We start from the raw sequence: 17,888 nt of genomic DNA, 5'->3' as shown, positions 1-17,888 counted from the left end.
TCTATTAATAATTGGAAATAAAAATAGTCAGGTGCCTAGGACAAGTTAATTCTACAACTTATTCTTAAATAAGAATTAAGAAATATAGTTAAAGTAGTGTCACTGGACACCATCTTCTTTCACGGCATCATGACACTGTAAAATGTTCAAGAAAGTTACTAATTGTTTTTTTAATATTACAGATTGTAAATATATTTTTAATAAAAAAAAAAACTTTTTCAACTTTTGACTAACCAAAGTGCCAATGGCATACAATTTCGGTTATAAAATGGCGCTATATTCAAATAAATCAGTCCAGGGGAAAAAAAGTTACCGTGTTTACAGATACACAACAAAATAAAAACACACATTACTGTAAAACAAATACTTTCTCAACTCCGCATCACGGCTTAAAATAACATAATATAGTTTACATCTATATTGGCGTTAATTGAAAACTGTTATTTATGATAAACAAAATAATAAATAATGGATAAAACATTATTCACGCGTAATAATAATATTAATAACAACCAATTTCCATTGGAATAATTTTTATTGGAATAAATTATCGATCATATGTAAACTCTTTCATTTATAACCACGGGATCTCGTCTCTTCTTTAAAAAAAATTTTGGGCATGGCACTTAGTAATCAAAACCCATTAGATGATAATAATTTAGTAATTGAATAGATCAATGAATATCAGTAAATTGATTAGCACTTTTATAATTATTTGTTTCAAGTATATATTTTATTTACAAGAGTTTTGTAGGTAAAACCAAAGACATTATTTCAAAATTTTCAAATTAATTATTGATTGTTTTTATGTTATTTTTTATTTTCAGATATACAGTTATAAGTAGTAAATATTAATAAGTTATTTAATAAATTTCTGACTGATACTTCATATACCTACAAGTCCAATACTCCAATGCGTTATAATATTTTATTAAGTAATTATTAGTTAAATCAATTACACGTTATATATTAATTATTTATTAATACTTGATATTAATATTGTACTTCAATACTTAATAAAAACTGTCCATATCTGATTATTTGTTGTTAACATAAATATTAAAAATGTGTTGTACAAATAGCTGAAAATAAATAATTTTTTTAAGGTAGAAAACAATAGGTTTTTTTGCTGGTTTAATACCTTACCTACTCCTTTTGTGACTGTACTTATACAATCACACAATCTGGTGCAATACGGAAATTAAGTCACTTCTGATTATCACTGTATAAAAAAATTACAAAAGAATAATTTTTAATTTATTGTAAAAAGTTTGTGCTGTGATTGCAAAAAAAAACTTTTGTCCGTTAAAACATTTTCATTTGAAATACCCCATTTAAAAAATATCTATTGTTTTACTTACTGATTTTTCTTGTGTATACCGACTCGACTGTAAACGATTTTTTTCAACAATTGACCTCGCGTAAAAATACTTGGCAAAATTATGTAAATGGTATTTTTTGTTTTTTATGTTTTCTCTTGGAAATTACATTGTACTACTCATACGTACCTACGGTAACAGTATCTAGTGTAGTAAAAAACTCAGATTTCTAAGAGGAAAAACAATATACCGCATTTGCGTGACACGATTTTAAAGTCAATTACGCTGTGTTAGTTTTTTATCTTTATTGTTATATAAATAGTTGTTGTCAAATAAAATATAATTAAATGAACATATTCCAGTGTACTTAATGAGTGTTATCGAAGCGGAAACAGAAAATAATCAACATTAGATGTACTGCTTTCGAGTTTAAGCTGGTGCCATATCCTTTTGTTCAGCCAATAAAAACAACTTGCCGAACTTTTCTGTCATCAGGTTTTATTACTTTGTACGAGTCATAAAATATTAGAACTAAATTTATAACCCAGGAGTTTGGTTTGAAGAGTTAAGAGTCTATTGTGTACTGTGATATACTCATGGGTTTTGGACGATAGCCGTTTGTTGAACTCTTGTATCTAACACTATCATATAAACCACCATACTGACTATAAATGTTGTAATTGAATTATGTATAGAACGACGGACAAAACTATATATTTTTGTTTAGTTTTTATTGTTATTTTTCTATGGGCATAATATGTCTAATCATCAAATATTATGAAAAAATAAAATTAACTAGGATCAATACTTGTTACAAAATCAACTGTTTTGAAGTTCGTTATTTAATATTTGGCTTGTGATCTCCGATTTATATTATAGAATAAGTTTTTGTTTCATGTTGCCAAAACTGCTAAGATGCCAAACAGAAGATTTGATCTGCAGAAATAACTTTTCGGACCTAAATAAACACATGGCAAACCATTAGGAATGGAATCAATGCGTAGGTATAAAACACATACGAAATGGTTAAAACCAAATGTCCTGTCTCTTCAAAGATAAACACATGAATCTTTAAAGGGTTTCTGGCACCCATCCACTCTTAATTGTAACTTTAAATTTTAATCGTAAACAAATTAAGTAAACGGGTAACGAAATGAGGTAGATTTTGATCTTACTGTAAAGTGTTAAGCGAATTTTGAACAGATCCTCGAGTATTATTTCAAGTTATACTTAAACTATTGGTACTATTGTTACCAATAGATTAAGTCATAAATTATAGTCGTTTGATTGTTTTTCATGACCGAGTAAAACGGAAGTTTATTAAATCACATTCCCTATCGGCTTACATTATTTTAAAGTGAAGACGAAAGGGTACATAAATTCCGCGTTATTTTATTGTGTACTATGTCTCGGATACCGGGAAATCTTTTTACATTTTTCCGTCCATTGTTTGACCGTAAACCCCGGATATGAACCCATCAACAGGCGGTCCTTTATTTGTAATTATTTGTCATTTTTCCTCTTGGCCTTCCTGCGGTTGTATGTCCTGGACGCCGCAGGAACTCGTGACGATATTCCATTAACTGTTTTCCCGCGTACCTTACAAAACTAACGTACTATACTAAGTGAACACTACTATTTTGTAGAGTAATTTAAAGTAAAAACCTCATTAATATTAATATATAAATATATATATAATATATTTCTGTATCTAAAAAGGCTAATCTCACTGTTTGTAACTTTTGGCAAAATATGTATTTTTTCCCCCTAATTAACATAAATGTTTTAAAAATGAATTATCTTCAACGTTGTAACAACAAGTTATAACGAACCACTTGTCAGGTGGTATTATTATTAAAAATCAATAATCACGGCACACCATTTATAGTCCCTCGGTATAAACGATAATTTACATTATAAAACAATTTATTCTACATGGAAAACACACTAGGATGGACATTGATGTCAACAGGGGCGAGGCGTTGTTGGGCAATTTGTCGGGACTTCCGGTCGATTAGAACACACCGCTGTGATCGGGTTATGCGTGTGTTGTGCGACTTGCCTAAAATATCCGAGGGGACTCAGTCTATCATAAAATTAAAAAAATTTTATCAGCGACGCGGTATTCGAGAAAAGAGCCAAAGTTTTGTGGACCTCGTAATACCACATTCTTCTTATGAGCACCGCATTATACGGTTATGCATAAATAGGTTTCCACATGCCGTTCAAAGTGCCGCCAGCAAAAACTAATAACAGTGATAACAGAACTAATAATATTCATTGTATCGACAACCGTCAAAAGGTTTGAAACATAGTTAATGGTTATTTATTGCAAAACTAGTATGGTTTCGGCTTTTTTAAAATACAAAACAATACATAAAGTTTGTTAAATTACGACTTCAGAAGTTTATCAGATTCAATGTCTTATCCCTTACCACCCCCATTCATCTCTTTATTGAATTACACTTTATTAAATCAGAGCACATCTAATTTATTATTTGTTTTTTTATTATAATAATTTCATACTAAACCAATTAAAAAAGAGCACAATCATCAATAAATACCATTTCTGTAAGTAAACGATAATTACGTATCAAGAGAATGACTTTTCTAGTAAGTACACAGTATAAAAAGTTTAATAACTTTTTTAACAGAAAAAAAAAATGTTTAATTGAAATTTTTAGATTTTAAATTATTTTCAATATCATCAATAGTTTGTATGAATTTTGAATTCACTAAGGTAGAGGGGAGTTTAATCAATATCTGCCTTAGGGAAATAAATATTTATCACCGGTGTTGAACTTATTTGAGTAGTGTCAAACTTAAATTCGAAAAGTGCTAAGTACTACTTCAAGTACTCAATACTTATTAGGCACGGAAGTACTAAGTTTATCGGTATCCATACTTGAAAAGTAGAAGTAAAAAAATACAAACAGATTAACTGTACTGCTTATTATTTAGCATATTACAATGTTAAATGATATTTTAAAAAATTGTACTTCTAAATATTTTGAAACAAATATATAAGATACCAAAAATGCTGTACTTAGTGTTCTAAGTAGAAAATTGTCAAATATCAAATTTTAGTATACTTACTACTTTACACTATTAAGAGTGCTAAGTATTCGGGTAGTTAGTAAGTATTTAGTGCGATTCTAAGAACTGAATACTTCAATACATAATATTTGCCACCCTTTGTTATAAAACTAAATTTTAAAACTCATTTAAGATTATTATTTTTAACGATTTTGAAATTGTCTTTTACAGATTTCGTGCCGTGGGGGGGGGGGGGTTACTAATTTTTAATTAGCCATCTTTGGGCAGTCGGCCACACGAATTTGTTTCATAAGTTTTGTATTTAAAAATATATTTTACACAAAACTTTTTTTATGAAAATAACTATTATTTACAATTGGCATTTGCAAGATTTAAAAAGTAAAATCGAATTTTGCTTAGCCAGCACTTTGAGGTAATGGTGGTGTAGTGGGGACGAAGTACAGTGAGGTCAGTGTACTTACAATCTTGTGACTATATGATTGTACTATTGTAGGAATTGTTATATCTGCGAATGATAAATTCGCTCTCAAACAAAACGCTTCGGTGGGAATTTATAGATGATAAAAATATTAAATGTGTATCGACAAAAATATTGTAAAAGTTATAATGTGCTCGAGTTTTAATTATTAAGGTATAACGGTGGTGGTAGTTAGTTTGACTATTTGTTGCCATTGTTATCCATATATCGTTATTAACAATATGATGAAAATATATTTCCAATAGCTGTTGACCACTTATTCATTAACACGGTAATCTGGAAATTGTATACGGTAAAAGTGTAAATTTTCTTTTTTTTGGGGCGTTTCCTTAGTAAAAAAAAAAATGTTTACACACATATTTTAAACAAACCATCGTAGACGTTCAGACCTTAAGTCCATAAAGTTCAAAAAGTTATATAATGAGTCTTTTTTTTGCTTAACGTTTTTATCGATTTTGAAATGGAAAACGTGATTGATTTTTAAACATTTTGATCTAATTATGTGCCATACAGGTACGGTTTTAGATCTATAGACTTGCTTCGTGGAGAAATCGGTATGAATCGTTTGGAACGCGGTTAATACTACTATAATATTGTCGATAAACGACTTGTTGGTGGTTACATTATCAATGGAAACCGACGGTAATCTGTTGGTTTACTGCGCTAATACCGTGGCGGCGATGGGTAAAAATAGTATAGTAACACTGAATAGCAACTCGTTCGGGGTCAGCTGGAAGTGACATAAAAGGGATTTTCGTTTAATGAATCATATTCGGATGCTGTGGCTACTACCTGCGCTACGGTGCCCCGTTACCGATCGGCATAAGGTGTGTAAGACTCGATGGCGAGACGAGGACGACAGGTCAAATGAAAAGGATATAAACGTGGCCGACCCCGGTCGTAAACTAAGTTGCAAGCCGGTAATGGTTGGTCGACCATAGCGGCAAGGGTAGTTTTGATTTTAAGGCCAAATATGACACGGCCAATGTGTAAGGGATAATTTGTTACCGCGGCGAATTTGCCACAAAACTAACCTTACCGATGTGCCCACATTGCCAGTCTCTTCGACTCACCTGACAAAAGGGATAAGACAAAAAAAAAATAAGGGTTTTAGTCAATTGCCATTGTACTCATTATATAAACGTATAATTTAGGTTTGAACGTACACTTTGTCTGCGCGTGAATCTTCTAGAATGGTCCAAAAAATACAATATTCCTGTATTAAATAAAAACCTTAACCTACAATAAAAATGTACTTAAAGTTAAAAAATTACTTTTTACATATATATATATATATATTTATTCGCAACTACGTCTATGTTCTATTCGGCTACACATTGTTATTGAATTTAATAACCCTAAAGTAAATAAAGCCTAGTATGTAACCTGGGGAAATAAGATTGAAGTACATATTTGAACGATTCAGAATATTTGTTTAGTACACACAGAACAATAAATAATAGTAACAATGATAAAACTTACGGGTTGATTACTCATCTGATCAAATCATATTCTTGTTTGTATTTTAGTTGACCATTTCAAGGAGATTATAATTTTATTTTCATACGTTTTTAATTGTATTTAAAAATGTTGAGACAGACAAGATTGTAAACAAATTAACCGTATTTGTATATCTATAAACTATTTAATAATAAAAATAGTAGTTAGGTATAATATAAGCTCCGTCTTAGAACCGAGAAGGTCGATAGTAGTGACGATATTTCTTGACTCACTAGACCAAAACATACAGTACAGTATAGTTTGATAAGAAATTAAAATCGGTTAGTCGTTAGATGGTAAAAAATGTCTTCCTCCCTACACCCCTATGAAATTGGATAAAACTAAGTTGAAACTTTTATTTTTATTACAAAATTAGCAAAAACAGTAGTTATTACTTGTTTTACGTTTTGCTCCGTGAAAATCATTTGGTCAAACATTTAAAAAATACTTTTTGAATTAAAATCAATATTCTACAATATCCAATCATGTTTGTTTATACAATATACTCAAAGCAAAAGGAAGTTTACATACTTTTTGTTTATTTATATTAATATACTATTTTATACTGTGTTTACGTTGAATAATATATTGCATTTACTGTTTATTGTTTCTAATTGCAAACTAAAATATAATCTCTAATTAAAATATGAAATTAACTATTTGTTTTGGTAATGTATTTTGAAATGATACACAGAATGACATTATATTTGTCAAGTAATCACTAAAAAACACTAAAAGGTTTAATTAAAAACAATAAATATACAAAAGAGAGATCATTTTTATTGTTATATATAAACAAAATGAGTAATCACAACATTGTTAGAATAATAACCTTAATATGTATTTATTTACATTTTACACATTTTGTATCAATATTATAATGACAATGTTATCAATTGTTGGAGGATAAAACAATAGTTTTTAAATTGAATGGGTTCAACTCTTTTACGTTCACTATATAAATATTATAATTTATTTAGTGATTATATATTATATCTCTAACAGTATAATGGTTAACCACAACCGAGGAATTACAACTACCATCAACAGGAACAAGTAGTAATAATAAATACCAAACCCTTAAACACATATGTAGGTATTGCTGACAACTTAACAATAACACATTTTTTTTTAAATTGTACACAAAAAAGAGTACGCAAATAGCATTATACAATGGGCTACATTATATGTTTCTTTATCTAGCCTATACATATTGTATTTTGTGGCTAATGGTACGCCATGGATGTAAAATATAGCTTAAAAGATTTGTCAATTAATCGGTAAATGAAACAAGCTAGGAGATTTACTCAAAACCAAGACAAAGAAAAAAACAATTTTAAGATTTTTAATATTATAAAATAATTTTGAAAACATACCTACAAATAATGGTAATAAGAGTAGGTATCGGGAAATTTATAATTCATGCTACATATTGCAGCCCAAAGGTTATCAAAGAAACTTTTCATCATTTCTATCCAGAGCTTGCATTAAATACTAGAGATTTATCCAATACCTTTAGGTGTACTTAAAACAAGTTTATTGGTGCGAAAAAATGTAAAGAATATGTATATAATATGTAAATTTCAGACTAGAATATTTGATAAAATTTCCATACAAACAACTGAGCAGTTTTCTATGTAATAGCTCGACCCACGAGCATATTATATTTATACAACAAGTAATTCATGTATTCATCAATCTTCATAGACATGGTTTAAAATTATTAAACCGATAACGTTAAACAATTCTCGTGTTATTGTAAACGTTTAATCGATAATCAATTATTAATATACTTCAGATCTCAGTCATATACATTTGATCTGGGTTCGTTAACAATTTAATAATTAAAACTGATTTTAATCTATCTCAATACACTTATGACAGTGTAAGAATAAACCAATAAAAATGACTTAATGTCTCAAGCATTTGGATAAACCCCTGTGACAATTGATTTACAAGAAAAAAATGTCATTACCGGCAATATGTGTTGTAGGAAATAAATAATTTGGTAATTTTTAACAATAAATATATATATAAATGTATAGGTCACTAAATCAGATTAAACCATTTCTACATGTTGATATACTAATTTCCCTACTGGAAAGGTTTTAATTATTTAGTTTTGATTATATAACTAGTTACTAAAATAATCCTAATTAAATAAATTTGATAAATGGCGCGACGGAGGTTACTATTTTATTTTGAGAAGAGATTAACACATTGTCAATTTGATTATATGTCTTTAATTAGTTCAGAAATCTAGTCGAGATCAAGCTAAAAAATAATACCTAAAAGGTTCAATAAAAATCAATATAGGTACACTGTAATTATTATTATTTAGGTTTTAACCATAAACTGTACTCAATTTGTTTATTTAACATTATATCATAAGTTAAAACTATTTGAAATGCCAAATATGACATATTATATTAGCCAAAAATTATTGAACATGTATTTATAATATATATATATTTTATATATATTAAAAACTTTCTATATAAAATAGAAAATACCTAATCGATAAATTTTATTTTAGAACACATTTTTTTGGGAAAATCGTATATTATAACAACAAAATATAATTACATTAGCTTGTGAACACGTTACTTGTACACTCCGGCATTTGATATGATTCAATTAATTAATTTTCAATAAACTAAATATTCTTTTGTAAAACAATATTTAAGTGTGTGGGTGGCTTTTGAGAATAAGTTTATCAAAAAATAACATGAACAACGAAAGAAGCATACTAATTATCACTAATTTCGGGATTTTTTTTAGTCGTTATATCATATACAAGTTTAAAAATTACATTATCTTATACCAACATAATTAATTTAATTTTTTTTTTTTTTTGCTATTTCGGAACGCAGTTTTATTAGCCATTAAGTTTAGGTTATTTGTATAATTTAAAACTCATTAAGTGTATATAATAATACCACATGTCTATGTTGGACAAATAATGTTGACTAACGAAACCAATATATTATATAGCTTAGTTGTTAGTTTTTTTTAACTCCTTTTATTATCCAATGTTAGTAAAAAAAATGTACGATAAATAAAACACAATATATACCATCATCGACAATATCGCTTATAAATTATAATAATTATTATTGTGCTAATTTTTTTTGGACAAAATGTAAAATGAATACTTTGAATGATTGATATTTCGGCACGGATTTGTATCACAAGTGAATTTTCCTCCGTCGTTTCTTCATTATACCGTATAACCTTCTGACGGAGATTTAAATGTTAAACATGTCATGTTGATTGACAGTGGCGTACGTGACTGTGGCTGGAGCCAACACCATCGATGCTCCCATGTACTATAACAGAATGTAGAAAATAAAAATTTAATTATAATAATTTCATAATTATTACAAAATGAGTAATTCAGTTTGTGTAAAAATTACAAATTCAATTTAAAGAAAATCGCGTTTTAAACCCTTTGGTGTGGAATTACTCCTATTTTTTTTTTTTTTTTAAGGTTGACAGAAGATTGCATAATTGTGTTTAAATTGTATAATATGCAATTAGAATGAATTGTTTTCCTTAAAAAAAACTATGTTTCTAGTCACTAACATTGCAATTGCTTTGATGGATTTTATGCAAGAGTGTTGTGTTGAATTTGTTATTAACTTAGAATTTCATCAACACGGCGATGAATGTTTTTTTTTTTTAATAATGCAGTATAAAATTTCAATTGAAATATTATTCTACCACAATCACAACGCACGTTGTGACTTAAGTATGATTTAGCGTACATAACAAAATATATTATTTTGTATTACTTGATCGAAATCCCAAATGTTGCTTACAAATATAATTTCTATAGAGACCCCTGAATTACGTTTTAATATTTTCTCAAGTTTTTTTAAATATTAAAAATATAATGAACGGATGTATTTACTGGCGTTTGAGAGTCTATAATTGTATTTTTGATTGATTTTCTTTGTACAATACCGAAGCGTTTATAGAAAAAAAAAAAATAAGAAATGAAGCTATTAAATATTATATTAACAATATAAACGTAAAACGCGACAATTTGATTTCCATTCGACAATATTGCCGAACGGAATCAATGCAACTGTGATTTTGTCGTTTTAAACAAACCATATTATGCTCCAGGGGAAAATCATTTCGTCACTAAACATATATATATATTTTTGTTATTGCCATTATGTATTCATTCTGAACGCTATAAAAATTTCAACGGAATAAAAAGGGTATGCAGGTAAATTGCATAATAGTGTTGTGAACAGCATAGAATTTATAGTTTAAAAACATGGACCTGTACCTAGCATAGTTCAAGGCGTTCAAGTTTAGTCGGGATAGCTGTTGTTGTATGCCAGAAAAGCGGTAAAAGGGATGTCCTGGTGAAACGCTGCTTATTCAGCAGCGGAAATGGCAGCTGCCAGAAATAGGCTAGGTGAGCCGGGAAATTTGCTGCCAGACGGTGGAAACACGAGAACAAGATTAAGATAATGAACTGTATTATATTCGCCCCGTGTGTATGAACTGTTGTATCGGTATTGTTCATTGCGCGTTTAGTACAAACTGTGAAACACGTGTATAGTAACCGACAAGTATGGCCGAAGATCTTATTTTATCGTCTTTCGTCACATAACGACGTGTACGGCTGTTGTTTTTATGAATTCGTACGGAAAAAGGCTGTTTCCCCATTAAAAGTAATCAATGTTGCACTTTCCCTCTCTTGCTAACTTTTAAACTCGTATAACTCGTTTAAATATTGTCGTTCAAAACTGGTTATCAGCTTATGAAATATTCTTAATTAAAAAAGATAATAGAATATATTATACGTTACCATTTAAGTTTCAAAAGTTGATATGAAAATAACAGCTATATAGTTTGGTAGGGGGGTGAAAACAAATGTGAAAAATTGAGATCATATTGTATAAAAACACTAAAACGATCACCCTGTATAGCTGTATAATTAATACAATAATATAAAAATACAAACCCAGCTAAAAAAGAAAAAAACTGGCACAATCGTTTATTACAATTTTTTTTTTTATAAAAATAATTATTACATTTACAGCGCAGTAACGTGATGTGGTATAATTATTATTATATTGTAACACGGCGCGTTGTATAGACAATTCTACTACATGGCTGTGTACTATGTTGCATTGTTTCCAAGTGATTTCGATTTTTTTAACGTTGCATTGTAAACCCGTCGTGTCGGTTTATCGTTTAATCATTTCCCCGTAGTATCGACCGCACAAAGCATTATCATGTTCACATGGAACTCGACGGAAAATCAAAATCAAACGTTGAAATAAAATCATTATTATTATTATTGATACTAAGCACAAAATATACTTGGTTGACCTTACTCAGAATGAACGATACTATTAGGTTATACACAGCGATACTGTTCTAAAACTATTATGTTTACTAGTATGTCAAATTAATAAAAATTGTTTTAATTGCCACAAAGACAACCCCGCTGTTTGAATATAAATGGTAAAATATAATACGGACATGCACTTATATCCTACCACGTCCTTTGCGTAGGTAATAAAAGCACGTACAAATACATTGGTTTTTTTTTTATTACAGCCTCTTTGTATTTATTTTTTATTTTTTCATGCATACAAGATCACTCGTTGCAAATGTCATGTGTATAAATTGAAAATCTGATCTTGATTAGTAGTATACAGTATACTATATAAAAATATATACACTTTTAAGAACATGTACACAGATATACATAACATTTTGTTCCGCCGTTGTTACAAATTATTAAAAAATTACAACTGATGATGACATAATATTATCAAATAACGCAATTTCTATACATTATTTATATAATAATTATAATACAGTGTGTTTGTGTTAGTCCTAAGAAGTTGCTGCGACGACTTTAAATTTGCAAATCCTTTGAAAAGTCTGAAATAACTGTTGTAAAGCCAATTGTAATATGTTCACTGTTGTGTTTATGTATAAACGGATTGGAATAATTTTCGACACGCAGTAATTTTAGCGATTCCGGCTAAAACGACCACGTTTTATTTTGATTGTGTTTTTGAAATTATCCTCTTAGTATGCATTGTGTCGCAAATTGGCCCACATATGGCATTGCAATACCGTAGTACAATATTACATATCGCAGTGTTTCGCTTTTTGGCAACAACAATCAACTTGGAACGTCAACCGAACAACACACACGGCGACCTGTCACCAAAGCGGCAGTTTTTGTTTGTTCATATCTTCTGATTCGAAAGCCTGAACATATTATAATATCAACATAGGTCATCGAATAAGCCATTTCTTATACACACACACACACAAAACAAAGAAAGCAAAAGTTGATGACTTAAAACAAAACGGGGAAACGGTGGTCAATTAGGAGATTATTGTATACATTCAATTGTAACCACCGGGAATACTGTCAAGGGATTGTTTTTTAACCTATATTATATCTACCTACAGTGTTCTTATAAGTATTCCCTACATTATTGGGTATCCATAACAATACTTCGTGGAAAATAAGTGACTGCTCGGTATTACAAGTATTTCAAGTATTTTGCTGAAAATTAATCATAATCGAAAACTTTGTTTCTACATTTTTAAGTCTGCGGTGAGACGCGCCAATATTGGCCTTTAGAGTGTAAAATAATAACTCAAATCAAGTACAGCGAAATTGTGCTCGTTTATAGTGTATTTTGATCGAATATGAAGTTTTGATACATTCTCCAATTTCCACGTAAACATATTGTTATTATAAAAAAAAAGACAAATCCATAAAACTACCTATTAATTTTGGCCTTGGTCGTTTTTTGGGGTTTACTTATTTGAAAACTTGTAAAAAACGACAGAATAAATTCACAGAACTATAAACAACTGTGACGTTTTTACATTGCAAACAAGAGCGGTCATTTAATGAGGGACTTTTTTTTATTTTTTTTATTGAAAATTAGACAAACTATTTATTTCTACAATTATAAAGCCGGGTTCACACGACTCGTCTATTCGCCGAATGTATAGCGAATACCGAATATTCGCCTATTCGTGCAAGTATACGAATATACCATTCCCACGACTCGTCTATTTGCCGAATGTATAGTGAGTACATTTGGTATCCCTTTGACTCGTGTCGCATTTACCGACAATCCGCGGGAAGAGGACGAATACCGAATACCAAATAACGAATACACGAATACACCGTTCCCACGACATGGCGAATATACACGAATACCGAATATTCGGCGAATAGACGAGTCGTGTGAACCCGGCTTAAGAAATGAGGGACTTGTATTTATATAATTCGTTTGCAAAAGTGTTTTTTATGGATTTATTATTAACCGTATATTTTTGGAGAAATTGCGTTGTGGGTTGACTTTTTACTATAACGTCATGCAAACTGTGTTTTAAATAATTAATCCAATGTAAATGTATTCTTTGAAATCGAATCAAACGAAATTTCGGTATTTGTCAAAATTGTTTTTGCAGAAAAAACTCATTACAATAATTTGTTCGGTTATTTTTTGTACATCTAAACGGATGTATATCAAACAATAACACCTTAGGGGTGTTTTTTTTTTAAAGCCAGTGATATGCGCTATAAATCATACAACATATCGTATTCCTGTCGAATGTATCTATACAAAAGGGTAAATAAGCGACATTGTGCGGTTACTGTAAAAATAATATGAAACATCCAATACAACCGCGATCGTAAAACGCATTTCCATTCAGATAATAAAAACGTACCTAAGTTGATAGGAAATGAATAAAAAAAAAAAGGGATGTACCCGATTATTTTGAAAATGGCGAGTAGACTTTGACTGTTTTCATTAAAAATTTGTCGTGAAAAAATATTGCTTAATATATCTAAGCTCCCCGGAGACAATGTTTTTTTTATTATTATTACTGTTATTCATTTTTAGTAGCCAATGAAAAACCTACAACTTCCGTGACGATAAAAACAGACACCAACCCGGTTTTTGAGCTTGCAAAATAAAATAGCACAAGTTATTTTATTCTCGTAAAAGTCCTTCGTCCTTAACTTTCAACGACAAAAACAATCGCACTTGAAAAACTTCGAATAGTGTTATAAATTATGTTTGTAAATGCAATAATGATATGCCTTTCCGAAACCTTTGACTTAGGCCTTAGGGTTCGTAATCGGTGTTTCAATAATAAAATATGTGCAATAATTATTATGACTTACAGATTATAATTGATAGGGTTAAATGAACGAACGAGGCAAATGTAAACTGTATGTTTTGAATAAAGTAATTGACAATTAAAATACTCAATACTTTTTATTATAATAAGATGTTACATACTACACAGTTAAGCCAATTACGAATATTGTCGGTTTTTCTTATAAAAAAAATTGCATTTGCATTTTCTCCATTCGTTTACAATTACCCCACATAACCTATTTGCATTAAAAATGTACGAGTAGTGATAAATTATTAATTATTATACAACTTCAGCGTTATAAACTATTATAAGATAATCAAATGAATAAATCCGTATTTTATCGATCAGAAATTAAACGAATTGTTTGTAGTTAAAACAGGAAAAAAACGGCATGTAATACACTTCTACGCAACAAAAAAAAACAATGAAACAAAAAAAGTTTTTTTAAAACTTTGAAACAATTTTTAATTGCTAACTTATAGAAAAACATTTCTTTCCAAACAGACGTCGTTTTTGTATTTTAGGAAAAAGTCTAATCCATTTTGGTCTGTAAGAAGTAAGCAGACAAATTAGAGTCAAAATGTCATCTTCCGGTTTTGTAACAGGTGTTTTTGTTTTAAAATTATTATTAGCGACCGAGGAAAAAGCATTCTGTATTAGAAATGTTTAGGTTATCCAAATAACGACGTTGTCGATAGAACTCTGTGCAAGTCTGATAAAATATTTTACCGTCAATAAAAAATTCTATGCCCCGAATAATACAAAAACGATAAACTATAGTTTCAGCTTTAAACATAAGTGTTACAAAAAGTTGGCCATACCGTGACCCTTAATAATTGGAAGAGAGGTGGGGGGTATAACGTCCTCTTAAGTCTTAACTACATATTATGATTTTTAATAAAACTACAACATTCTTACAAAGATTTATAACAGCTATTAGAACGTGAGTCTTCAATAATAACAATTACATATTGTATTTTTACATACACTTAGATTGGTATTTCATGATAGAATTTCTCAGCCGAGTTGCTATTATTTTCAACGTGGATAATAAGTTTTTAGCTTAAGGTAAATTTAAAATTTGATTGGACATTTTCGCGCTACGAAATCTCTTAGTTATAATTATTATATTTAATAAAAATATTATTATTACATTTACTCGATTTTATTTACGACTAAATCTAAGATAAGGTGTGGTTTGGTGCCATAAAACATAGCATATGTTTCCCATTGAAGATATATGTTTACTCGTTTTATTTGATAGTTTACATTATTCATTTGTACGAATAAATCTAAGATTAAGAGTGGTTTAGTAATTAATGCCATAAGAAATAAGCTTGATTCATATGTTTCCACTTGAAGAGGATATAATATTTATTTACACATTTACTCGATCTGTTTACTTATTTATTCGATAAATTCACTCGTTTATTCGATTTATTTACTCGTTTACCTTGTTTGTTTACTAATTTATCCGATTTTTCACTCGTTTTATTCGACTTTCAAATTCCGTCAAACTTTATTCGGTTTATTTAATTGCGTTGTATTGTGCTTGAAAAAAATCTAACGTAATAGGAGGGATCCCCCCCCAGTCACTTGGAAACCGACGCCCGCGACAATTGTCCTAGGCGACATCGCTTGCCAGCGATGCACAAATCGAGCGGCGGTCGATATCGGTATGTCAATGTATCAAAACGTTTATGGTGTTAAACGCGCGCCTAGCTGCGATATCAATCGGCCGCTCACGGGTTCGTGTGTGCGTTTTGAGTAGTCTAGGCACGAAACACGCCCGAGCCTATGGAAATTACACACAATCGACTCAGGTGTGTACGCGATACGGTATCATATCGTACATGATAGAGTAGATGCCCGCGAGCAAACGCGCCACGGCAGGGTGGTGGACTTAATTTTCGGCAATGTTCAGCCAACGCGCAACGGCCAACGGCGGCCGCGGCCGTCTACCCTTTGGCTAATCTGATTAACCGAAATGATGTTTGGTCAACGACACCGCGTTATTGTAACGGTTTTAAAATTTAATTTCGTTACACTCGCAACGCGCAATTTGATTCATTTTTTCCCAATACAATCGTTTAATTAGATAATAATATTATGGATTTCAAAAACATTATATTATGTGTTAAAACAACGGTTAATGTAAAATGAAAAAAAAACATTACTGTAAAATTTAGAAGGCTGAAGTGAAAAAACATAATATTCAAGCATCCTTTTTTTAGACATAAAAAAGGAATTTTTAAGGCCTTCGGTTAATTTTCGGTTATGCATAATATATGATTTTGAATCGCTTATTTCGGATAAACAGATAGTCAACTTTAACAGCCTAAGACGTTTAATATTTACGTGGTGGACGCTATAATTACGTTTTAGACGCTTTAAAGGTGTTTTATGTAAATATTTGAGTGCTTTAATTTTTTTGTTAAAAAGAAAAAAAATGTTCACCCTATTTCGGAGTTATATATTTCGGATTAACTACTATTTCGCATAATATGATAGTTTTTTTTTAACGTATTATTTAAACGTTTAAAATATTATATTATGTATTATTTCATTTATTTTTAGATTAAATAATTATCGAAGTAATTAAGACGCACAGTGCATAAATTAAAATAAGCGTGTCCTATTGAGTGAATTAAGCTCCCAGTGAAAAATGATTTGCCCTGTCCAATGAAATATATCCCAAAGCCGCTGATCTACGATGACCATGCACAATATCCGTAGAAGGGATGAGATTTTTTCAAAAGCTGGATTTACAACAAAACAATAATAATTAATACTAATAATTTTAAGTCTTGGAAAAATACAATACCAAATAACGAATTTCGTTAAAAATCAAAACTAAAAAAAAAAAATCCAATTTTTTTAATTTTGTCGATTTTTTTTTTATTCTTGGTTTTAATTTAAAAGAACGGTGTGTCTTGCGTGGTTATTTTTAGATTAGTTCTTTTTGTTTTTTACTTTTTCTGAAACTACATTGAACTCGTTTTGTAGAAGTTCATTGCTTTTAAAATAAATTTCAATCGAATTTCGCTCGGTATATATTTATTTATTTATTTAAACATTAATTGCGTTCCAATTAAACAAAAACCTTTTAACAAAATCGCACATAAACTCTAATGTTTATCCAGAAATACCTCTCGTTAACGTGCTCAGAGGCGTACTAATGTATTTAGCTGGAAAATGAAATTCGGTCTTATATTGTGCAAGTTGAAAAAGATATTATCCACGTTCTCTCCGCGGCCAGCATGTGATTATTATAACTGATGGCCATATTTTGTTGCATGCCAAATGAAAAATAGCTATACCTAATTACAATTGACATTGAAATGTATTTACAACAT

General features: G+C 29.8%; 1 protein-coding gene across 2 annotated transcripts in view; it reads right to left on the bottom strand.

Annotated features, from left to right (window-relative positions):
- Positions 1-9,440: 9,440 nt before the first annotated feature.
- Positions 9,441-17,888, bottom strand: part of LOC126833459 (dopamine receptor 2) — a 56,118-nt gene continuing 47,670 nt past the window's right edge. For both annotated transcript variants that reach the window (XM_050564807.1, XM_050564809.1), the window contains exon 5: positions 9,441-9,683. In XM_050564807.1, the coding sequence (XP_050420764.1) occupies positions 9,603-9,683 (81 nt within the window). In that variant the 3' untranslated portion in view covers positions 9,441-9,602. The remainder of the gene's footprint in view (positions 9,684-17,888) is intronic.

The sequence above is a fragment of the Adelges cooleyi genome, unplaced genomic scaffold (assembly GCF_023614345.1).
Source record: "Adelges cooleyi isolate 19-005CV unplaced genomic scaffold, UGA_ACOO_1.1 ACOO_flye_CR_arks_rails_tigmint_CR_PRNA_2, whole genome shotgun sequence".
In the NCBI taxonomy this organism is placed as follows: Eukaryota; Metazoa; Arthropoda; class Insecta; order Hemiptera; family Adelgidae; genus Adelges; species Adelges cooleyi.
Note: the sequence above shows the minus strand (reverse complement) of the source record. Positions and strands in the feature narration are given on the sequence as shown.